This window comes from Nicotiana tabacum, chromosome 19 (assembly GCF_000715075.1).
Source record: "Nicotiana tabacum cultivar K326 chromosome 19, ASM71507v2, whole genome shotgun sequence".
Lineage (NCBI taxonomy): Eukaryota > Viridiplantae > Streptophyta > Magnoliopsida > Solanales > Solanaceae > Nicotiana > Nicotiana tabacum.
The window spans coordinates 27380317-27406827 of record NC_134098.1 but is presented as its reverse complement, the minus strand read 5'-3'; the positions used below and the strand labels follow the sequence as shown (position 1 = coordinate 27406827).

The window sequence follows — 26511 nt, the reverse complement described above, 5'->3', positions numbered from 1 at the left end:
TGTTCTTTGTGTATTCTGTTTGAGGTATAGCCGGTGCCTTGTTGCCGGCATTATCATTGTACTTATCTTTATCTATAGAGGCTCCGTAGACATAGTGTGGGTTGTGTATTGGTGTTGGGGAAGACAAAATATGTTATGTTATGGTTGTATTACTTGTCCATTGAGACTTTAAAAATGATGAAGCTATTGGAAATGAATTGGTATTGTAGACGTGAACACCATTTTGTCTAATTAATGAAAATATGTATTATCTCCATTTGTGGATGAGTTTGCGTAGAATGAAATCTAACAGGCTTGCTCGGTCGGGTTCACTCGGTTGAGCGCCAGTCGCGCTCCTCGATTTTTGGGCGTGACAGGAATGAAAGAAGTGAAGTTTCCTAATAGTTCTGTAGCCTTTCAAAGATAAGTACAGACGTCTCTGTACCGATCCGCAAGACTCTACAAAACTTGCTTATGACTCGTAGCACCTATGAACCTAGAGCTCAGATACGAACTTGTCGCGATCCAAAATCCCTCCATAGGAGTCGTGATGGCACCTAGTCTCTAACCAATCAACTATTAAATATGAACCAAATATTTCTATACAAGCCAACAATCCAAAGTAGATATACAACATCCAAAACCGGTAGTACAAGTTATAAGCTCTACTAAGTTCACTAGAAAATCTCTAAGTAAAATTGTTCCGAAATAGAAATAAACAGTACAGAGTAAAACTTCAAAAGGTGACTGTGAGGCCTGCGAAAGCGACGCCAGGTATACCTTGAAGTCTCCACAGCTATACTCGATCAGCTAACTAATGACTAGCACGCTCTGAGATACCTGGGTCTGCACAAAAATCTGCAGCAAGTGTAGCATGAGTATACCACAACATTACCCAGTAAGTATCAAGACTAACCTCGGTGGAGTAGTGACGAGTAACAGTCAAGACACCTACGAGACATAATAACATGTACAAGTATGAATATAAAACTAACAGGGAACAACGTCAATATAAAGCTAAACATGATAAGAATAACAATACAATACTTGCAAATGGAAACTAGAAGCAACAATTAGCAACAAGGAGCAAACAGGTAATAACACTATAAAGTAAATAGAATACAGTTAAAGTCCAGTGAAACCAAGTAAGGAAAACAAGTAACAACCCAATAATCAACCGCTTACACACAAGGTTTATACAAGAATTACCCCGAGGTACCATACCTCATAATCACAAATCAAGGGTTCCGAATAGTGAACCCTAATCACTTGGCATCTTGTGTCCACATTGCCAATCACAACCGCATAGACATCTCACGTGCTGCACGGACGACTCACGTGCCAATACCATTAATACCTCATATCTGCATGGGCAACTCACGTGCTAATAGTAACAATATCTTATATCCGCACGGACAACTCACGTGCCAAATAATACAACTCATGTACGGGAAGCAGGTATACAAGAATACATGTAAATTATCAACAACATCAAGGTTCATATTCTTGGACTGATATAAATGATAGATTACGGTGTATGCTTGTGCAAGTGTACTATCATAGCTCGAGTCAACAAGTAAGGTCAGAGACACTGAATGGCACATTGGAAAAAAACACAAAAAAACTGTATTATGCATGACTCACACAAGGTAGGCACACCACAACACAAATATCATCAATAACAATGCCCTCAGGCCATCACAAATCATCCCCGACATAGCCCCTTGTCTCGTTGCGTGCGCAATAATAAAGTAAATGCACGTCTTGTCTCACCACATGCGTATAATAATTATCCCACTTTGTCTCGCCACATGCGCAAAACTAACATATATAACACGGACAACTCAAATGCGAATACCTCGACAATCCTCTCAACAATAACACAAGTGCCAAAAACATAACAACATAATATAACAACCAGCACCACATAAGCCCGTATACCACAACATGTCCACAACAACAATTCCAATACCACAACCACACATAGCCCACGGCTCAACAACACCGAGTGCAACAAGAAAAATAATAACACGAGGGTACGACAAGTAAATCAACACAAGAATCACGACAATACAATGAAGCGGAAGAATAAGCTCAACAATGAAATACATAACAAGTAATAATGTCTTCAAGTAAGAGTTGTTCAACAATAAGAGAGAGAACATATAACATCGACTTCAACTAAGGATAATCAATTACAGAAGAGATAACATATGACAATAACTTCAATTAAGGATAATTAACTATGAAACATGTAATAATAAAAAGGCAACAATTATAATTAAAGCATGTATGATTATATTTGGCAACAAAAGATAGGACATGAATCAACAACTTTAAATAAGGCATATAAGAGTGAATTTAACAATGGAGGACCTAACATGATAGAGCAATTTCAATTTAGTGTGCATGAGGACCCTAAGAGTTTAAACCGGACAAATTTCCACATATAAATCTGTGTACACACTCATCATCTCGAGTACACATCTTTCACGTAATTCAAATAGTGCAAACAAACCAATCCCTACGGGGTAGTTCCAACACCCAAAGTTAGGCAAGATACTTACCTCAAAAGCCCTCAATCAATACTCTAAAATAGCTTTTTGTTTACAATTAACCTCCGCTCGGCTCAAATCTAACCAAAATCGACTTAATAACATCAAATAATGCAAGAGAAATTAATTCCAATAAATAAAGCTATGATTTTTGCATAATACCTCAAAAGTTAACAAAAGTCAACCCCGGGCCCGTCCGGTCAAAACCCGGGTCCAAGGGTAGATTCTGACTACCCATAACCCCATGAGTCCATATATGTATTTTATTTCAAAATCCGAGTCCAAATCGACTCTCAAAATTCAAATTCTTTTTTTTCAAAACTTAGACAAAATTTCTCAAAATTTCACTTTGATTCTCATAAATTTGATGTTAAATCTCATATATAATCATGTAAAATAGTTGACAATTGATCAAAATTATTTAACCAATGATTGTAGATAAAAATTCCTCTTCAAAGTCGCCTCCTACCGAGCATAAGGTTCAAAGATATGAAAATGAGACTAAAATCTCGTCCCTCAACTCTTATGTCCAGTCGCAGGTGTCGCAAATGCGACCTGGGGTTTGCAAATGTGAGCCCCGCAAATGCGAGGAAATGATCGCAAAATCGAAGACCGTCACACCCCTGCTGTCGTCCCAAATGCGACCAATAGTATGCAAATGCGAATTCTGAACATTTCGCAAAAGCGGCCACTTGGTCGCAAAAGCGATCCCTCCCCCAGCCCATGCCATTATAGCAAATGCGATAAGGAGTTTGCAAATGCGAACTATTAAGTCCACAAAGTACATTGAAAAAAGAAGAAGAACTCGCAAATGCGGGTGTCGTAAATGCGACATATTTCTCGCAAATGCAAGATCACAACACCAGCAAAATCTGAACCTTTTATGAACTCTCTTAAACGCGTCTGAAACTCACCCGAACCCTCAGGGCTCCAAACCAAACATCAATACCAGTCTAACAACATAACATGAACTCGCTCGCACAATCAAATCATCAAAATAACATTAGAAACCATGAATAGACCTCCAACACACATGAAACTCAAGAACTTCTAAAAACACAACCGCGCATCTGATTCATATCAAATCAACTCGCAATGGCGCCAAACTTTGCGGACAAGTTTCAAATAATAAAACAAACCTATTCCAAGTCTCAAATAGAAATTCAAACATGATAGCTATGAAATCAGCCTACGGTCAAACTTATCAAAATTCTAAGCCTTTAAATTTCTAATTTTTGGCAAAACAACACAAATCAACCTACGGACCTTCAAATTCGATTTCGGACATACGCCCAAGTCCAAAATCACGATAAGAACCTACTGGAGCCATTAAAACACCGTTTAGGGGTTATTTTTACATAAGTCAAACCTCGATCAACATTCCCAACTTAAGCTTCTAAAATAAGAATCACTCACCAAAATAGATCTCGAATCATCCGAAAATCGAATCTGACCATGTACGCAAGTCATAATACACAATATGATGTCACTCAAGACCTCGAACCACCGAACGGAACATTAAAACTCAAAACGATCGATTTGTTCATTACATGTTCTCGGGTTTGCACATGTGGCAAAATAAAGGCGGTGATCTAGATCATGCGTATGTGGGGAATAAGGATGGAATTTCTTGATTATTGCACATGTGGCAAAATAAGGATGGCATTCTTGATGATGTTTATGTGATGGTTTGAGGGTAATTTTCTTGATGATATTCATGTGACGAAACAGGGGTGATATTTTTGATCATGTACATATTTTCTTTAACCTTCATCATATATTTTAACAAGTTGCAAGTTGTATTTTACATGCTATCATATGCCTCTATTTCTATAAAAATGATTTGTTGTCAAAAATAGATTTTTCTACGTTGAGTTGTTATCACATATTTTTACGAGATTGTGGTGTCATATTCCGTTATTTATTTTTGCTGACAGTTATTGATATATTGCACATGTTCTTTGACTAGTGAGTATCACATGACTTGAACCTCGCCACTACTTCACCGAGGTTAGTCTTGATACTTACTGGGTATTGATTATGGTATAGTCATAATATACTTCTGCATATTTTGTGCAGATCCGGGTGTTGGAGGTAGCGGACCTAGGGAGTAAGTGCATACACTGATCGCGAGGATTCAAGGTAATGTTGCATGGCCGTCGCAGTTCTTGGAGTCCCATCCTTTATGTTGATGCTGTTATTTTCACAAAAAATAGTATTGTACTTGAGACTCCTTTGTGTATTCTGGTTAGATCTCATGACTCTGTACTACCTAGTTCTGTGAAGTTGTATTGTGTATTGCCATTTTTGGGCTTATTTTAACACTATTTTTGTTGTTATATTAAATTCAGCCTTATTATCTCATATTTTAATGATTTAATGTTGTTAATGTGTTTGGCTTACCTATTCTCGGAGGTTAGGTGTCATCAGGACCCCTTTGGTGGGATTTGAATTATCTAAATAGACTTAATACGCCAAGGGTATATATGCATCCTAGGTTCAACATGATGCATGCACCTATAGGCAATGTATAGACTCTACCAAAGTTGCATTCCTTTAGGACTTATGGATACTCCCAAGCGGACAACTTAAGAGGGGTAGCCACGTGACCATCGAATACACCGTTGATCAACTAGTCTTACGTAAAAAAGCCTTCCCAATTAAGAGTATTTTTTTTGAAGACGCAGTCACTCATCAAGGTATCCGCTTATATTTAAAAAAAGGTATGAGTGGAGTATGATATTGAAAACATGCTTAACAAATGATAGCAAAAAGTGGTAACACATAGTTAAATAGTCAAATATAAAAAATAATAAAACACAACTTTTAAGAAAAAGCAATAAATAAAACAACAAAAGAAAAGAAAATTAGTTAGCATAGGTCTTAAAAATAAAGTGAATAAAATAGGCAATTTGATAAGCGTGGGAAGTAATAAAACTACAAGGGCGACATAATTGTAAATTGAAAATAAATAAGGAAAAAGGGAAAGGGAGGTACGTGGAAAGAGACAAAGGAAATAATCCAATAGCAACAACCAGATAAAACCCAAAACAATTCATATAAAACCCGATATGGTAGGAACCTAAATAATCCTCAGCAAAGTCGTCATGCTGTCGCGCCTCATTTTCTCGAGAAAGCGGGTTTCGACATATGATAACTCTTTTAAACGAGATTAAAAGAGAAGAGTTGTCACCTAATGATTTTAAGGTGCGTTAGAACACCTATTTGCAAGTAACTCGGTTAAAACTAGTTTGTGCAACCAAAAATCGTGTAAGGGTTCAAATTACCTCGAAAAAAAGGTATTAAGCACTCTTCAAGGTACACAACTGTGGTCCAGTCCGAATTTTAAACTATTTGGGATTATTGAGATATAAACGAACTAATAAATCTATGTGACTAATCATGTAAATCAATCAAAGGTAACTAAATAATCACATAAGCCCAATTAAAGAGATACTCAAATGCTCGACATACAAAAGGAAGAATAGTAATCAGGGGCAATCATAAGCATAAATGAGATTATTATTAAAGGGGATCTAAGTTTTTAAGCCTAATGGATCAACTCTCGTGCAAAATATGCTAAGACGTTTTATAACTAAAGTGCAACGGATAATTTGTATATCATCTCCACTATCCTCATTATCATTTTTAAGTTGTTTACCTAAAGCACATTATTTGATCCTAAATCGTGTCTTAATTGATCTACTCATCCCTTTCTATAGTCCAGGAGGCATTGGACACTATCTAAAAAATGGTTCTAGACTTAAGAAAAATACGTAAGTTTTCTATTCTATTTACTTATTAGGGTCACATAATAAGGATAAATAAGTTGGACTTGAACAAGTCGCGTACAATCAAGCAAAAGCTCAAGTTGTCCTCCCAAGTAGACGCTCAAATAAAATGGATAACGATTAAGTATGGATAGTCACGGGGTTAACATAATGATTTATCGAACTAACAGTTTGCTTAATTAACCCTCTGGACAAGATTACTAGTGAGTAGTGAGTGATGAATTTGGCATGAAACTGAATTGAAGCACAAGCCCGATTAATATTAGAACTCTATAGGCATATTATCTATCCCAATGAATTGAGTAAGACAGTGGTCTGGTTAGAATTGATTTGAATTTAATAGGCGTGTAAAACAGTCTAATAATATGATACAGTGGCATTGTGTCCCTATATTTATGATTTCTAGGTTGTGAAAGAAGTAAAACCATATTACACACTATAAGCATGATTTATAGATGAATACACGTGCAAATAGAATCGCCAAACGTATCTTGAAAATAAATATCGTAGTTCTATTTGAACCCCTATAGGCATGATTTCTAAATTGAACATATTAAAGTTATATTAAATCCTATAGACATGATTTCTAATGTATAAACATAGTAGCATATAAACGGCATAAGTTAACTTCTTATAGGCATATTTCTAAATGTGAAGAAGCACATAGCATGTTGAAAAATTAATAACCTATAGCATGTTTTCTACTCCATAGCATGTATAGAATAAAACTCAACCCCATATTCACTATGTCTCCATATCTGTTTATACATGATTATTACAGACCAAAGAGAAAGAAGAACAAATATACATCCCAATTAAGTTAATATCGAGAAAATATCATACGGATATGAACCCAAATATGTCCTGGGCCTTCAGAAATTCTTCTGATGCAACTAGGGCCCAGCAGCAGCTAGAACGATCCAATTGACCAGGCCCAAATCCAATTCTTGTCCCCAACAGGGCACCCCCTATACGTAAAAAGAACCTACTACGCCTTGCTCAGCCATTACACTCGACAAGTAGGAGCGATGACTAACAATATGAACTGAGGTCCTATAGGCAAGTCCTCTAGATGCAATGACATGGCATTTGACTGAAGTACAGAAACTGAAGCAACAGTTGGCATCTACACTTACAAGACGTGCTTTCTACCTAGCCATACAAAGACAAAATACAAAAGGGAGAGGAGAGGGATATTGGAGGCATGTTCCTTAGGCTCTTGGCAAATACATTGCAATGAAACAGGGGAAGCACAGAGAGAATTTTACTAGGTTCACATCGCTAAACAAAGATGAGGCAACGATTCTATTGACATGGTTTTCTGATGTTACTCTAACTTAACGTAAAGAGCACACATACCAGAACAACATACACCAATAACAAAATTAAGGCAATCATGTGGTTCTTAAGTCTCTATCACCTATTATTCTCTGCTTCAGCCACCAAAACTTCTCTTACAACCGATTATTCTCTTCTTCAGCTTCTTTCAGTTTTTCCTTCAATGCCTCAACCTCTTTTTCAGCATTGTAATATTTTTTTTGAGTTCCCAGACCTTCTTTTCGTTCTCTCAACATTTACAAAGTTCTTGTGTCACGGATTTGTAGCATTCCTCGATTCAAAACTATATTGATCTCCCTTCTATATATACACATCAAAATAAACGATAATTAATGTAGAATAATTACAACAACAACAAATTACAGATTTGCATATTCATTACTCATATAGTATTTATAACATCTCCGACCCGGATTGGAAGGGCCTATGATGCCTCAATACAATGTGTTTTCCGTAGAAATACCTAGGGACATCATCTCGACCAAACATTGTTCGTTGCTGGAACTTAGAAGTTTGAAAGAGGGATCTAAGTTTTATTTTTATAAAATGGTGAAATTAGCAAAAAAGGAAGAGTCTCTAACGGTCGTTAGCCCAGAATGATATAGCCCATGATGCCCATGCGCTATATATAGTCATGTTCTTCCTTTTTCATATTATTTTGGTGTTTTAAATTGAATTGTGCGTTACTTTGATTCCTTGCAGGGGTGGTGCGAGTTTAAACATATGCAGTGCAGTACGGCTTTAGACATATGCGGCTGCATTGCGAGGTCTGGCAGGTCGAAATTTTTAAAAAAAAAAAAAAAAAAAAGGTATTGGCAACGGTAATGTCATTTTAGGAGCTGCCAACAAAATAGCTTTGACTTTAGCAAGAGAAAAGACATAACAGATACTTGCAAAAAGTTTGCCATGAAAAATGTAGTCAATCATTTTCCTGAATCTTATAAAATTAGCACGTTGGAGTCGTGTTATCGAAAACACCTGCAGACTCGAAGAAGTATTTATTAAGATGGTTAATTTGCAGGATATGCAAGAATGTAAGAAATCACCAAGAAGCCTAGCAGCCATTTCAAAAAGAAATTCAAATAAATATAAGGCAAATTGAAGAAGAAAAAAAATCTAGCGGGGCGGGCGGACAGGGGTATAAATTCAGGGCAGGGCGGGGTGAAATTTTGCGGGTTAAAGCAGAACCTTCTCCGCCCCGCACCGCTTGCCATCCTACAATACTAGCCATAATTAAAAGTAGTAAGGTTTGAACCGCAATAAGTTCGTCACCAAGGCTTATTCATGTGACACTGAGCAACTTTGAAGGCCCTTTCCTTTGAATGTTTGACTGGGATTGGGGGTCATGCACCGGGATGAGGGGTTGTTTGTAAATGGTGGCACTACCAACAACTCAATTAGCCATAATGACTTTTTTTAGTCCATGGAATAGAACAAACGTATTGGACCATATATTATATAACACATAGACAAGCAAAGTACACAGAACTAATTTTATATGAAAGACAACAGAGATGAGAATCTTGATCCTCAGCACATTTCCACAGCTTGCTGGAGTTTGCACTGTGTGACCATCACAACCAAGCAACACACAATCACTTGCATCGACACCACCTGCAAATGGTAAAACTTTCTCTACCAACATGCAACCTATCTTGGCTATTGTGAGATGAGTTTGTGTAGTATGGATTGACGTTACACTAACCACTTCCTAGTCCAGCTAACCCAAAAATAGAAACAGATCTGTAAAGAATTGAAACACATTTCCAATGACAGTTTCAAACTCAAATGTTGAGGTAGAGACAGTTTCAGGTTCAGCATGTACAAAACCAATAAAAGGCTGTAGTGACCAAGTGTGTGCAGAGATAGAACTCATTAACTTGCAGTTGGTTTTTGTACATTGCTTGTGTGGGTGAAAGAGTCAAGCACCCTTGTTGCTACTCCATGGCTTGAGCACACCAACAACGATGACTGCAACGATTATCAGAAGGATGATGATGGCAATGCACATCCATTTTCTTGAATTCTTTTGTAGTGACTTTGCCTTTTGTAGAGCAGTATTCCCTGATTGCACATGGTCTACTGCAGCTGAAACCTGAAATTTGGATTCTCAAGCAATGAGGAAAGAAAACATAAACATAGGGTAGGATTCATACAAGGATAATGCATTTTAGTTGGATTGTCAAGCAACGAGGAAAAGAAAATAAAAAGACAGAAGATTTAAGATATGCAAAAGAAGAAAGAGTAGGTACCAGGGTGAGGGTCATACTAGGTAATGAATTTGATTTGGAATGTCAAGCAATGAGGAAATGAAACAAAAAGATAGAGAAAATATAAAATGCAAGAGAAAAAAAAGTATCTGTATCAGAATAGGGGTCATACAAGATAATGAATTTCAGTACCTGTGATTCTATATTATCAAGCATGTCCCCTTGAGCATCAACCAACACTGCCATATCCAAGAATATCTGCATTAAAGATAATAATGAATTTTAAACCGTATATCACTGCCTGTTTTTCCTCTTTTCTATCAGGCACTAATTCCATAATGGCATCATCACTTCCCACAATGCCTGTCACCTTCCAGATAATTATGGAACTCCTTCATTTCAGTGATGTTATTTCATTGGGAGTGATTAAACCAATGACATTATACTGAAAACAGATGATATCAGAAACATATGGTAGGAGGGACCATGTTCAGTGCTCTGAACTCATGTTTAGTCCACAATTAGATGATATAATAAAATATGTTCAATTGTGTGACCATCTCATCTAAAAGTTTAAGCTGTTAGAGAGGGTACATTTTTATGTACTTAATTATATTTTCAGCATGTGCCCTTTACGTGGAGGCTTGATTCTTTTTAAAGCTAAGCAATGTGCTCCTTTCAGTAATGCGTTGCGGTGAGACTTGAACCCAGGACCTCTGGCCGCTCTAATACCACGTTGAATTGTGTAACCATCTCATCCAAAAACTTAAGCTGTTAGAGAAGGTATACCTTTTATTACTTAATTATATTTTCAACAGAATTGAACAAAAATATATCTCTAATTTTTCTTATACTTTCCTGTGTTCCTTGTCCCTTCTCTTTCCCACCTTTCTTGACAATGAGGGATTTTCGAGCAAATTTTGTTGTTATTCTGTCCCTCATCATAGGGACACTTGTCTTACCTGTTGCAACTCAAGAAGTTTCCTTTCTAGCTCTCTGACTGCATCATGACGCTCTTGAATTTCCGCTAGGGTATCCATTATCTGCAAAATAGTAACATTGACAAGTGGCACATTGGCGTCGTAGTTAGTGAAACTAAACAGCTAGATAACAGAGCAAGAGGGATAAAGACTAAAGTTTGCATAACTTAATTCAGACGAAAAAGAGGGAAAAAGAAAAAATGAATCCAGCAAGGAAGAGAAACTGCTTATCGTTACAATTGATTATATATGAAGATCGGTGGCCAAACCAACCAAATAACTCCCTCCCACTGCTATCTGATGTCTACTTCTCCATGCTGTTGTAACTAATTGCCTACCTCTCTAACCGGGTTAATTTCATTGATGGTCATTGAACTATCTTTCAATTTCACTAAAGTCATATAACTATTTTTTGTCACTTAAAAGTAACTAAACTTTATCATTGTCACTTAAAAGTCATTTTGTCTCAAACCCCTACCATAAATATGACATGGCATTAAATTTTATGATAAAAATCCAAAAATAAATGCCACATAAGCTAATATGCGTCATACCCATTTTAGATACATTTATCCTTTAATGTGATTTGATCCATAATCCAAATGAGTTTCGATAAAAAAAATATTAATTCCACATTAGTTTAAAATGATTATCCTATACTACAAAGTTTTGCCTTTTCTGTCACAGCACATTCATAATTATTCTATACTAAAATAATTTTTATCTTGTTTGTATGCCCCATCTGAGTCATTTTATAACTCTACTGAAACTAAAATACTATTGTATACAATAGTATTTTAAATGACTCGGATGGGGCATACAAACAAAATAAGAATTTTCTAGCATAGATTATTTTAGTATAGAATAATTATGAATGTGATGTGACAGAAAAGGCAAAACTTTGTAATATAGGATAATCATTTTAAACTAATGTGGAATTAATATTTTTTTTATCGAAACTCATTTGGATTATGGATCAAATCACATTAAAGGATAAATGGATCTAAAATGGGTATGACTCATATTAGCTTATGTGGCATTTATTTTTGGATTTTTATCATAAAATTTAATGCCATGTCATATTTATGGTAGGGGTTTGAGACAAAATGACTTTTAAGCGACAATGATAAAGTTTAGTTACTTTTAAGTGACAAAAAATAGTTATATGACTTTAGTGAAATTGAAAGATAGTTCAATGACCATCAGTGAAATTGAAAGATCGGTGGCCAAACCAACCAAATAACTCCCTCCCACTGCTATCTGATGTCTACTTCTCCATGCTGTTGTAACTAATTGCCTACCTCTCTAACCCTACATCTTTTGACCCAGCAACAGCTTTACATATATGTAGCAGAAAATGTGGTTCGATTATGATGTGTTACATTACTGTTTTTTATCAGTAATCTGCTGTTATACTACTTCAAGCACATGACACTGGTCTGGCAATAGCAGCCTGAGGGTTAAAGAGACCTTAGTCAACAAGGCAAATTATCCTGCTTAGAAATTTTGCGAAAGGGTTGACAGTATAAGATGCTACAGCAGTGTGGAAATCACTTGTTTCTTATTCTACCAAAGTCAAATCATCCATCCTATTTTTAAGTATTTTGAATGAGTCTATTCCTTTATGATGGTTCCAACAAGTGAGAAGGAAAAAAATAATTTTCTTTTCTTTTGTTTTCACAGGGAGAGTACGGCATGACATTCGAGAGAAAAGGAAAATATAAACGGAATTGAAACAACAATAATAACAAACTCAGTGTAATCACACAAGTAGGGTCTGCGGAGGGTAGTGTGTACGCAGACCTAGGTAAAGAGGTTATTTTTGATAGACCCTCGGATCAAGGACAGAAGAAAATAAGCAGTAACAACAAACAATAACAACAGTAAAATAAGATGGTAAGATGACCGAAGCGAAATAAATAACATCTAGTAATATAAATATAAGAATAAGAAAATACGAAAATACTACTAATACTACTGGGTATGGAACAGAGAAACGCTCGATTACCTACTAACCTTCTACTCTAATTCTCGACCTCCACACCCTCCTATCAAGGGTCATGTCCTTGGTATGTTGCAGTAACGCCATGTCCTGCCTAATCACCTCTCCCCGGTACTTCTTTGGCCTACCTCTACCTCTCCTCAGACCCATGGTGCTATCCTCTCACCTCCTCACTGGGGCATCTGTGTGCTTCCTCTTCACATACCCGTACCATCTCAGCCTCGCTTCCCGCATCTTATCCACCACGGAGGCCACTCCCATTTTAATCTATTATCTCCTAGTATGCCTACATATTCATCTCAGCATCCTCATTTCTGCTACTCGCATCTTCTGGATATGGGAGTTCTTTACTGGCCAAAACTCCACCACATACAACATAGTCGGTCTAATCACCACTCTGTAGAACTTACCTTTAAATCTTGATGGCACATTCTCGTCACACAAAACACCAGATGCGAACCTTCATTTCATCCACCCTGCACCAATACGATGTGTGACATCATTGTCAATCTCCTAATTACCTTGGATTACTGACCCCAGGTGCTTAAAACTTCCTCTGTTAGGGATGGCTTGTGTATCAAGGGGTATGAGAGTTATATGTACGGATACAGATATGATGGTAAGAAATTATTTTATTTGAATTATTTGATGGTAAGAAAATATTACGGCTGCTTAACGGAGGGGCAAGAGGCTTCCCTTGGGAAGTTATTGATTCCATTACCGAACCAAAAAAAAAAAAATTCCCCAATCCTATCTTACCATCAGCAGTTTATTATTCCCCAATCCTATCTTACCAATCAGCTCAATCTTTTTTCCTTCTTGCTAAACCTGTGCAAACTATTCCTGTATCAATAAACTGCTGGCATGGTAAGAATTGGTGGGAGGGGATAGAGAGAAAGCATCAGGGCCCTCAAGGATGTTACTCATGAAAACCTACTTAAATATCCGATTATATGTAAATGAACAGAACTCAAACAGAACTAGATGGTATAGGGTGGTCCTAATTGACGACCATAACCCAGGAAATTCAAACAGAAACCTAGATTGGTCAGCTTTACACGCATAACCACCATATGCCACAAGAAAAAGCTATTTAAAGCATGATATCTTGATCCTTCGTCATATGTGAATTAATACTAGGACACCACTGTAAAGCTACTGAGCTGAAAGGATAGTATAAACAGCTGAGCAGGTTCATACCTGTCCTCTCCCTTGTTCTCGAATAGCTTTCTGGAATATCTGCTCACTGTCCCCAGTCTCTATCAACCGATCAATTGTCTGCATGAAGTGGAAAATAAAGGGGGAAAATTAGATGTGCACAAAAAGCATTACTAGCATTTTCAAGAATTCAAAAGCACTACATAGCTTCACCTCTTCATCAGCTCGATTGCCCGTCACTGTCATACACACCAAAAGCAAATAGTTACAATCATGAAAATCCTTAAGTAACCGATACAGAAATTCAAATCTAGGAGTTCTTAACACCTGTGTATACACGCCTTTCAACAACCTCACGATATTCTTGGTGGATGTTCTCTCGTAATGTCTAAACATATTTCATCAGCTAAACCTGAAAAGCAAGCAAACCCCAGAAGAGAAAGAGCCATTACTAATGTAGCTGACATACCTGAAACTCGGACATTTTATCTTTGAACTTCTTTTTCAAGGAGCTGCAATCAAAGATAACAGGCCGAGTTCACTCATTGACCATATGTGTAATAAGGCGAATAACTGAGAATCTGAATTGTTGGAACAGAAGGGAAGCATGAGAAAAGGCATAATTACTCTGCTTCATTTTTTCTGACACATTAAGCACTATGACAAACTGGAAGTACTGACTTCTTTGTGTTTTAAGATGTGTGCATTTAAGAACTCACATTTGTACTTTATGAGCATATAAATTGGTCATTACTTTTGTAGTTTGAGTCAGAAGGTGATGTTCGTATAAGTCAGATATGCACTCGCAACAAGGCAAAAGCCAACCCGTGAATATGTTGCTAAGAAGAAGTAGAGAAGCACATTTGATTGTGTATAAGTAATAGAGCAATTACACTTTTAAGTAGTACACCATAACTGTACTTCAGAGAGAAAAAGAACAAAGCATGCAGTTTTACCGACAAATGCATGGCGAAAATTTAATTCTATCCTCAAACTTATCCACCGTCTGTCCCAATACATAGTTTTATTCCAGCAGCCATTAGTTCATCCATTTAAATAAGTTATTCAGAGTTACCCACCCAAGAATCTCAAAATAACACCAAGGTGTGACCATATCAGAAAAGAAACAACTATTGAGTAGACAAAGGATATGTAAGGACTCAAAATTACACTGTTGTTGCCGTTCTTGATCTGTCAAGAGCTGATCCTTTACCACATCCTGGTTTGCTTCTATTGGCCAGATTCTACAATGTAAGAAAATAGATCAGAGCCATAAGAAAACACAAAAGTACAAGAATTTAGACATGAAAGAATTTTTTTTTTTTTGGATAAGGCGAGATGAAAGTATCTAATCTTACTAACTTCTTTGTCAAGTTCCTCAATCTTTAATTTGATGAATCGAGCTACTTTGCTAACTTCATCAACATCTTTTTCCATTCGCTGCTTAATTGCTGCATATACAATCTCATCACTTAGGAATGCCACTTAAAAATAATTATAAACACGTTTTGAACATGAGTAAGAGAAGACATATACAATCTCATCACTTAGGAATGCCTACTTAAAAATAATTATAGACACGTTTTGAACATGAGTAAGAGAAGCAACCAAAGATGATTTTTCCAAACAAATAGAAAAAGCAGACTCAGTGCAACTTATTCGTCCTTCAGTTGCTGCTCCTTATTTGCTATATAACTTATAGATCTTTCAACACAAAATAGAACCTGTATCTTTCATCACTTTTAGAATATGCTAATATCATTGTTCCTATAATTAGGACAAAGCACTACTCTAGTCGATAGCTTGGGTGAATAGATTAGACTTGACATCTCATATATATAAGTGTATACAATTGTTCCCCCCTCGAAAAAATGTAATAAAAGTGCATTGCGGAGCGTGAACATAGAACTATAAGGGGTCGTTTGATAGGATGCATTAGATAAAATAATGCATGCATTAGCTTTGTGTATTAATAATACCTTGTTTGGTACACTTTTTGAACTTATGCATTAGTTATACATCTTATTTGGTATTATCCTATGCATAACTAATGCATAGGAAATCATGGTATTAACAATACAATGGGTTTTAATGCATGCATTAGCTTAGTTAAAGACAAAATTGCCCTTCAAATCTATGCTTGATTAAACTATGCTATTATATTAATGCAAGTTTGATGTAAAGTTTGATACTGAAATTGCTCCCGCTATTTATATCTATACTCCGCCAATTTCTTTATTGTAAATTCATAAATTGTAGACTACTACGTACTGGAATGCACTTGTAATCAACTCACTTTTCTTTTATTTTTTTAATACAAACTTTCTTTGCTTAATAATCCAAGAAAGTGGGAAATAAAATTATATCCCTAGTAGATAAATAAATACTTAGTATATTTCCTTTTTTATAAATAAATATTCAGTTCCATACTACAATATAGGTAGACAAATCAAATAATTTTTGTTAAACCTTTTTCATATAAAAACACTCCTCAACATATGTTTCTTTTAAAAAGATAAAGTGATGAACTAGTTATGAGGGTATTTTTGTAAACAAACAATTCTTTTAGAAATTGTGCAATGCTTTAATACATCAAACCAAATAATGGATAAGAAATATGTCAGCAAAACTAATGCCGGCATAACTAATGCAAGCATAACTAATACTAGCATTACTAATACACCTTATTCAGCATTATTCTTAGGCACCCTACCAAACAACCCCTAAAAGACCCAAATGCAAGACATTTGCCTTCACACATTCTCTCAATTCTTACTCCAGTATCTCTTATTCCTCACAAGTATCAGAGCTAAGTGATAAATTAATCATTGTGCATTAACCAGTGACCTCTAAGAGAAAAAATAGTGTCATTGTGTAATTGTTGACAACCGTGAAAGTTATCCCAGGTGTCTTTGTCTTTGTGCAAATTAAGCATAACACTATCACAAAAATTGGGCCCTTCTTACGAGCACAATATGAGAAGCCACACAGCAACTAGAGATAAGTGTGGCATCACGTTGTCTTAATTCCCAGGTTCCGGCAGCGAGGTTTTTTCCAGTTTTCTAGCTTATTAGTTGTCGAATAATGCCTCCAATCTCACCCATACAAGATTTGGCAGACTCTGGGACCAGAACAATAGCCCCAAATAGGAAGTTTAGTTCTCCTATGAAAAATACTATAACTTAACCCCCGGGAAAAATTTCAACCCATCCTTCTCACGAATGTGTTGTTTTTAGTCATTCACGGGTTCATAAAGGATATTGTTGCTGAGCACCTGACTTCCGTCGATACCTTACATCAGTCATGCTACCTTCTTCAAGACTCGACCTTATTTGATACCTTCTTCCTCTCAAGATCTATGCAAGGAGGAAACTTCCATCGTGTCCTTCAAAGATCGATCGGAGAATTGCGTAAATAAGGTTTTACCTAACTAGCCCTATAGGTGGGGCCCTGTGTAAGGGCGGATGGGACTTAGACCTTATCTTAGTTGTTTAAATAAAGTAGGGGTTAGGTCTTTGTCCCCGGATTCGCTGATTCAAGGGTTTTAGATGAGATGGAAGAGATTGCTCAGGATGAGTGTTTGGGCAACAAAGCGGAGGAGGGTGTAGTCAAAGAGAGAACTCCCGAAGAGAGTGATTTGGCTGATAGAAGAGAGCATCTGGAAGAGAGGGTCAACTATGGCAGTGACTTGGGGGGCTTGTTCTGTGATAAACAAATGACTTCAAACAAGAACCAGGGCATCCAAAAAAGGTGAACCTGAAAAGAGCAGTAAGAGTAAGCATTCAACTACTGGTGCTATGACCAACAAGGTGAAATTATCTGCGGTTTTACCTATTTCTTGGGGGATAATATTACCTCTCCTAAATGTTCTACCACAACTACACGACTCTTGACTTATCATCGTCGATAATGTTTACATCAGGTCTAAAAGATTCACGCCTAGAACTAGATCCTTCCTCCTACAGAAGACCTTTCTCCTTCCCATAGTCCTTGAGCACATGTTTAAAATGTTACTCGTTCTAATCATAATTCTCATGCTATTTAAACCTTTTTAAGTTATCATCGCTATCATCATCCCAATATATTTTTGTCTCGTCTTTGTCATATGTCATTCATTTCTAAGTCTATAGGCAAAACTCTTGCACGTGATATTTGTCATTGGTAATGTCCAACTAATAGAAGCTTGTTTATTAAACATCTTATATTTATTATAGTTCTTTAGAAAAATAAAAAATATCCATTCATCACTAATAGGTGTGGTGGAATGGTAAAGGTTCCTCCACCCTTAACCTCAGGTTCGAGCCTGGGCACGGAGTCCACATTGGTAGGGGGCACCAAAACCCCCCATGGTAGGTTTTGTACTGTGAGGCCGGATTAGTCGGTCCAATGATTCTGGACACCGGATGGTTTAACCAAAAGAAAAGAAAAAGATGCATATTCGTACTAATAAAAAAGCACAGTCAGAACATAGCTTTCTGCGAAAACTGACTAGTTGCTTTAAGTTTGACCATTCTCCCATCTATAAAGTGATTAAACACTTGGGGACGTATGCAAACTGAGAATCAGCTGATGGAATATAATTGAGTAGGGAGACCCAAAAAACATGTTAACAGAAGCCTCTGCATTTTTTATTTTATTCATATTTATTATCTACTTTTCCTAACTGAAAAACAAAAGGAAGTAGGTCCATATTTGGTATATGTTATCGTATTCATTTATACAAGTTGAACCTTTCTCCAAAAAAGAAAAAAGATCTTCTCAACAAGTTGAACTATTCTTACATAGTTGAAAAACTTTTACTGCCATGCCAGGATTCAGAGATAAAATAATCATATGTTTTTATCGGTGGACCTTGATGCGGCCTTTATAAACTAAACCGCCTTTAACATTTCAACTATCAATTCAGGTATCATATGATAGGTTTCTTACTCCACTCTTAGCTGAACTAGCTTATAGGGCATCTACGATGAGTGAATAACACATCAGTCATGCAAATCAAATTCTTCCAGCACATGCCCCAGCAGTATAACCACAAGAAAATAGATTACCTTTCATAGCAGCAGCTTTTGTGACAGCCTTTGATTCCTCATGAGCATCCTGAAGAGCATTGGAAAAACTCCTGAGGTTCTTAACATTTAAATATTTAAGGAAACAATTAAGATCATATATGGATCTTCTGAGCTCCTTTGGTCCCTATGTCTTTGTTTTTTGTCCTTTAGGTAAGTACCTTATGTTCCTATTTCTTACATCAACTAACCTACAAGTCGACGGACACTTCTTGGAATTACCTTTTCAACCCCCTAAAGTGGGTTTTAGTACAAGCAAACTGAATGAATTTTGTGAAACAGTAACATGGAAGAGCTCCTCGTTATGTGGAAAAAGGAATCACATTATATGCACTTGAAGCAAGGTTTTATTACCTCCCCATCCCCCCACCCCCAAAAAAAAAAAGCTAACATCAGATCAACCTTATTTCTTACACACCATGCTGCTGATAAATGTAGAAACAAATTCAAATACTTTTAACTGGGAAAGTGAAGTTGTGGTAACGATGCCCAATGCCTTTTAAATTGTTGATTCTGATTGAGTAATGTAATTACTGCAATTCAAAGTTAGAGGGGTTCGAAGTCAAATCCTATAATTGGTGGGGTTAGGAAAGAGTGTCCTACTGACAAGGCGGGATATGTATATATATATATATATATATATATATATATATAGAGAGAGAGAGAGAGAGAGAGAGAGAGAAAGAGAGATTGTATTGTATACATAAATAAGGGTTAAGAGACATTGTTCTATTGATGACCCTGCAAATTTTTATGGTGCTCTTTCTTTCTATGTTTGGACTGACTATGAAAATGTCGAACTCGGTTGTGATACAATTCTTACAGTATACAATCTCTTCAAGAATCTTCACTAAATCCCCTCTACTACCTCACTAGGGAAAGTTTCATCTACTCCAACTCCTCCAATGGACTACTCAACTTCATCCCTAAGTGCTTGTCCAAAGAGGGCAGGAACAATTTTAACTGCTGCACATATTGCAACAAGTAGGACATACTCGAGATAGTGTTATTTTCTCGATGGCATACCACAATCAACTAAGGTTAATGTTGCTCAACCACAAACTATAGCTAATATAGCTCAATCTAGAAAATGTAGAGAAGTAAACTAATCAAGGAATTTGAGGAGCTTCAAAACTCCCATGAGTCTTCAACTTAGTGCCTCTGATTATATCTCTTTACTCATAATCTCAGATTGCTTGTTCCGTGTCACCGCCTTTAATCATACTTGGAAGACAGAACTGAACCCACTACTATAGCATTGCTAACCCTATTCCTTATGTACCATAATCTTATGTTTGTATTTGCCCTAACGGCTTTTCAATTTGATTTCAATATGTCAACTAACTCAAACACTATATTATTCAGTGACATTCTTCTGATTTTGTCATGCTGCAGGACTGAATTACTAGTGACTGGTACCTGCCACGGGAGTGAAACACATGGACTTTACCACCTTCTTCCCATACTATCGTGGCCTGTCCTTCTGTTTCTAATTCTCTATCACTCCTATATAGTTGATATGTACACCCCACCCTCTCAAAGTTGTGGCGATTACACCTAATTTTATTGCTCAGTAAAACTGTATGGTTTGTCGCTTTCGGGATTCCCTCTATTGTCTAAAGCAGTTCCACAAGCTTAGTTCAATCAAAATTAGTACAGTTGTCCAACAATTTGGTTTAATCTTTGCATGCTCATTACAGTTGCTGCCATGTGACCAAGAGGTCACGGGTTCGAGCCGTGGAAATAGAATCTTGCAGAAATGCAGGGTAAGGCTGCGTACAATAGACCCTTGTGGTCCGGTACTTCCGCGGAACCCGCGCATAGCGGGAGCTTAGTGCAACGGGCAAGTAACTATGCTCATTACCTATGCATGAATCAGATAAAATAAAGAAAACCTAACAAACTTAAATGCAACCTTCAAAGAAAATTACATGCCACTCACTGCACGCAACAATTGCAATCAAACTGATTTACAAAAGGATGGCACGTAGTATTATCAAAGGGCATTTATACCTGAAGCTTCTTGAGGAGCTTTTCCAACTTCTCATACTGCTTCTCAATTTGGTGAACCTAGCAACATCGAAAAAAGAGGCAAGAAAAGGAGGAAGTACGAAATTTTCAGGAGATCAACTTCAACATGTCGGAGGGAAAGTAATTGTGGAAAGGAAGAGGAGAAAACAAAATTATCACACTGTTAATTTTCCAAGATAACATATAACAAGATTTTGCAGCAAACCTGCTTAAAGAAATCATCAAGACCTAGCTCCCCGGAGTCCATTGGTCTTTGTATTCCCATTTCAATATCTCCAAGTCTATCATTTTGATGCCTAGGGGCCTCATAGGTATCAAAACCATCCTACAAGACAAATCAAACAGTTACATAATGAAAAACAACATTTTTTTCTTTACAAGCACAAATCAGAAGAATGTGGAACTTTATAAGGAATACTTAAAGTGACATTCTTCTGGGGTTTGAGCAATACCAGCAATATTTTAAAGGAAAAAAATTACTTTGCTGTGACAAGCAAAACCAATTCCAAACCCGAGTAAAGTACTTGGGTCACCATAGGTTGACAACCGACGTGAATATAGTTTAACTATGATAAATCCTCTGAATTTTGAGCCTAAATAGAATGGAATATATATAGATGATTCATATAGTCATCTCAACTAATTATGGCATTAAGGTGCAATTGATCGGTAAAAATACTAGTAATACCAAAGGGCACAGAACTATTCTAAGGTCTCAAAGAAGTATAGTACAGCATACATCCAATATGGCCATGAAATCATTATTGAAGAAAGAGAAAGGAATAATCCCAGGATAAGTATTTAATAAGTACGTAAACATGACAAGATAAAGGTTTTATTTCTACCACATATTTTATTAATTGGACAGACAAGCAAAGCATTTGCAAAATTCTACAGCAAAAGAGAGTTTTTGATACTAACAGTGAGAAGGAAAAGAATTTACAGGTGTCCCACACAAGCTAGGAGAGTATATACCATTTATTAACTGAAACTACAACCATAGGTCACAAAACCAATTAATTTCTGCATCAAGACTGAGATTCAGACTTTTTGCATAAGGAAAATGGATCTGATCTGTGGAGTTGTTGAAACCTAAACTTGTTCATGCCAAAAGGATTCCCTAATGAGCTTGCGTCGAGGAACGTCTTTATCAGAATATTTTTGCTTCTCACTTCGGTCAATTCAGTAAAATAGTTATAACGATGATACATCAGCATTAGCAACGTTATGGTCAATACACACTTTTTTTCTTTCAACAGTAGTGTTTGGACTAGCTTATACACCTCTTCTAATACTCCGGGTATCCGCTACCTCCCACCACCAAAGATATAGGATAAATCTAACTACCAAGGGTTAACAAATGGAAGAAATCACCTAACATTTTTTGCCTCTGCTGGGATTTGAATCCTGATCACTATCGTCCATTACAACTTCATTGAACGTTAGGCCAATGAGAGGATGGAGGCTTGGAGACATGCCCTTGAGTCTAAGGGTTTCAAGTTGAGCAGAATTAAGACGGAATACCTTGAGTGCAAGTTCAGCGCCGAGCCGACGGAAGCGGGATGGGAAGTGAGGCTTGAATCACAGGTCATCCCCAAGAGGGGCTGTTTCAAGTACCTTGGGTCGGTTATACGGGGGATGGGGAGATCGACGAGGATGTCACACACCGTATAGGGGTAGGGTGGATGAAGTGGAGGTTAGCGTCTAGAGTCCTGTGTGACAACAAAGTGCCACCGATACTCAAAGGTAAGTTTTATAGAGCGGTGGTTAGACCAACCATGTTGTATGGGGCTGAGTGTTGGCCAGTTAAGAACTCACATATCCAGAAGATGAAAGTAGCAAAAATGAGGATGTTGAGGTGGAAGTGCGGGCACACTAGATGGATAAGATTAGGAATGAAAATATTCGGGAGAAGGTGGGCGTGGCCCCCATGGATGACAAGCCGCGGGAAGCAAGACTCAGATGGTTCGGGCATGTTTAGAGGAGAAGCCCAGATGCCCCAGTAAGGAGGTGTGAGCGGTTGGCTTTGGTGGGTACGAGAAGAGGTAGAGGGCGGCCTAAGAAATATTGGGGAGAAGTGATCAGTCAGGACATGGCATGGCTTCAGATTACCGAGGACATGGCCCTAGACAGGAAGTTGTGGAGGTCGAGCATTAAGGTTGTAGGTTAGGAGGTAGTTGTGCATATTTCTACGGCGCACCAGAGTGAGGCTAGTCTGTTAGGATTTTGTCTTAGACTGCTAGTGGTTAATGTTGAGTTCACACTGCTCTTTCGCTCCTCTTAGTGCCGGGCTTTATCTACTGGTTATTGTTTTGCTTTTCATCTATTTTCTGGTTCTTGTGATGCTGTTATTTTTTCTATAATTTTTATTGACGGTACTGATATATTGCCTCTTTTCGTCTTCTTGAGCTGAGGGTTTATCGGAAACAGCCTCTCTACCCCTTAGGTAGAGGTAAGGTCTGCTTACACACTACCCTCCCCAGACCCCACTAGTGACATTTCACTGGGTCGTTGTTGTTGTTGTATTGAACATTAGGCCAACCCTTGAGTGCTGGTCAGTACAAATACGCATGCATATATATTTCATAAAACTTAAGAGGACATCAATGATTAAGACTTAAGCTTCCATAAGGAGAATATCAAGCTAAAGTATGAGCCTTGTCCCTCAATAAACATGTTTAAATGAGACTTTGGATGTCTTTCCCGGACAGTGAAGCCAAAAAGAAATCTTCTTTTTACTTTCTTTGACATGTTGAAATAGTATTTTGTTAGTAGCCACGCTAAGATTTGCGTTCTTTGCTTACCCAATTCAAAAAGGCAAGTAATATAATAGAAAGGGAAGGGTAAAACAAGGAACTCGCCTTCCTAACATACATTTAAAATTAGCTGAATCATAGTAGTTACAAGAGGACGAAAATGCAGCTTCAAAAATTGCCAGATGCTAAATGTCATAGAACGCTTAGCACATTTACAAATCCATTATTGACAAATACATTATTTAACGATCAAATCCATACTAAACATTTTTCTCCAAATCAAACTAAGCAGAAAAACAATAGCAAATCAACAAATTGCTGCATAACGTTTAGAAATAAACTCCATTCACTGTAGCTAACATAAATATCGTTGTTTAGCTATGATGAACCCTCTGACTTTGAGCTTTAATAGAATGAAATATATAGGATGATTTGTATAGTCATCTCAACTAGTATGGGATTAAGTCCAATTGATTGGTAAAAATACTAGTAATACAAATAGGCATTGAACTACTCTAAGGTATCGAAGAAGTATAACACAACATACATCGAATATGGCCATGAAATCATTATTGAAGAAAGACAAAGGAATAATCACAGGATAAGTATTTAATAAGTACTTAAACATGACAAGATAAAAGTTTTGATTCTACCACGTATTTTATTAATTGGACAGACAAGCAAAGCATTAGCAAAATTCTATAGGAAAAGAGAGTTTTTGATACTAACAGTGAGAAGGAAAAGAATTTACAGGTGTCCCACACAAGCTAGGAGAATATATACCATTTATTAACTGAAACTTTAACCATATGTCACATAACCAATTAGGTTCTGCATCAAGACTAAGATTCAGACTCTTTTCATAAGCAAAATGGATCTGATGGTGGGGTTGATGAAACCTATAGGTCTTCATGCCAACAGGATTCCCAAATGAGCTTTCGTCCAGTAAAATGGTTATAACGATGATACATCAGCATTAGCTACAAAAGAAAAATTTCTTAGAACAGTAGTTTTCGGACTAGCTTGTACACCTCTTCCAATCCACTGGGTATCCGCTACCTCCCACCATCAAAGATATAGGATAAATCTAACTACCAAGGCTAACAAATGGAAGAAATAACCCAAACATTTTTTTTCTCTGCTGGGATTTGAATCCTGATCGCTATCGTCCATTACAACTTCATTGAATGTTAGGCCACCCCTTGGGTGCTGGTCAGTAAAAGAGGCATGCATTTATATTTCATAAAATTTAAGAGGATACCAAAGATTAAGACTTATGTTCCACAAGGAGAAGATTAAGCTAAAGTATGAGCCTTGTCCCTCAATAAACATGTGTGAACGTGACATTGGATATCTTTCCCTCCCAGTGAAGCCAAAAAGGAATCTCCTTTTTACTTTCTTTGTTATATTGAAATTTGAAGCAGCAGTTTGTTAGGAGACATATTAAAACTTGCATTCTTTGCTTACCCAATTCTACAAGGCAAGTAATATAGTAGAAAAGGAAGGGGAAAACAAGGAATTCGTCTTCCTAAGATACATTTAAAATAGCTGAATTATAGTAGCTAAAAGAGGACGACAATGCAGCTTCAACAATTGCCACGATGCTAAATGCCATAGAATGCTTAGCACATTACAAATCCATTACTGACAAAATACATCATCCACCATCAAGTCCATACTAAATGTTTTTTCTCCAAATCAAATCAAGCAGGAAACAAGAAACAAATCAAGAAAATTGTTTCTGCATAACTTTTAGAGATCAACTTCATTCACAGTAGCTAAGAAAGTCCAATATTTAACAATTGTCGCAATCCCGGATGTCACTTTATGCAGCCTAATTCCCATCTTTGGCTTACCCATCAACTACAAGTAATCTTATAATGCTTCCTACAAATAGAATTCCTTTATTAACAAACCATAAAGCTCACTAACAAAACCTTTTCTTCATATCAAATTAAGCAGAACAAAATAGCAACTTTGCTGACAAGACAGCAATATTTGACAAATTAAGCTACAAAGTCTGTGAAAGATGGAAAGAAAAAAAAACTCAAAAGGGTGAAGAAAGTAATGTCCTTTTTTCCTAACATTTGTATGTAATTTTCAGCAGCCAAAGAAATTAATAAATTGATGTAAAGGGGCAAAAGAAACTTACATTTAAAAGGTCGTTCATGGCGATCTTTTCTTGGCTCTCTCTCTTTCAGATTTTGCTTCCACCCCCGTCAGTGAGAATTTTAGAGAGAGAGAAATAACAGAGAGAATGTGCTTTGCTGTTGTCCTGTTGAAAACAGCTTATGTGACAAAGGAGAGAGAGAGAGAGAGAAAGTGTTAAGGAAGTACTTTTCCATATTAGTTCAAAAAAATAATATATTTTATATTTATAAATAATTTAAATTTAACTTTTTTATTTAAATATAACTTTTATAACCACACAAATATTATAGTTTCACAAAACTTTTATACCGTAAACTTTTAGAATCATAAATTTTAAAATATTTTAATTTTGTGCCAAAACATATAAATTAAAACGGAGGAGTACTATCTTACATAATTACTTCCCACTGTTTTTTATTAATTAATTCAAAAGAATAGCATACTTTGATATTAATAAAAAAAATTATAACTACACACTATCTGTATTATATTTA

General features: G+C 36.7%; 1 protein-coding gene across 1 annotated transcript; it reads right to left on the bottom strand.

Moving 5' to 3' along the window:
* Positions 1–9407: 9407 nt before the first annotated feature.
* On the bottom strand, positions 9408–26176 carry LOC107775338 (syntaxin-132). Its single transcript, XM_016595068.2, has 13 exons — positions 26019–26176; positions 21316–21435; positions 21093–21149; positions 19062–19110; positions 15376–15464; positions 15184–15257; positions 14483–14525; positions 14341–14401; positions 14227–14252; positions 14056–14133; positions 10836–10916; positions 10066–10131; positions 9408–9758 (listed from the first exon to the last, which is right to left on the bottom strand). The coding sequence occupies exons 1-13, from the start codon at positions 26034–26036 to the stop codon at positions 9585–9587; spliced, it is 936 nt and encodes a 311-aa protein (XP_016450554.1). The 5' UTR covers positions 26037–26176; the 3' UTR covers positions 9408–9584.
* Positions 26177–26511: the final 335 nt, after the last annotated feature.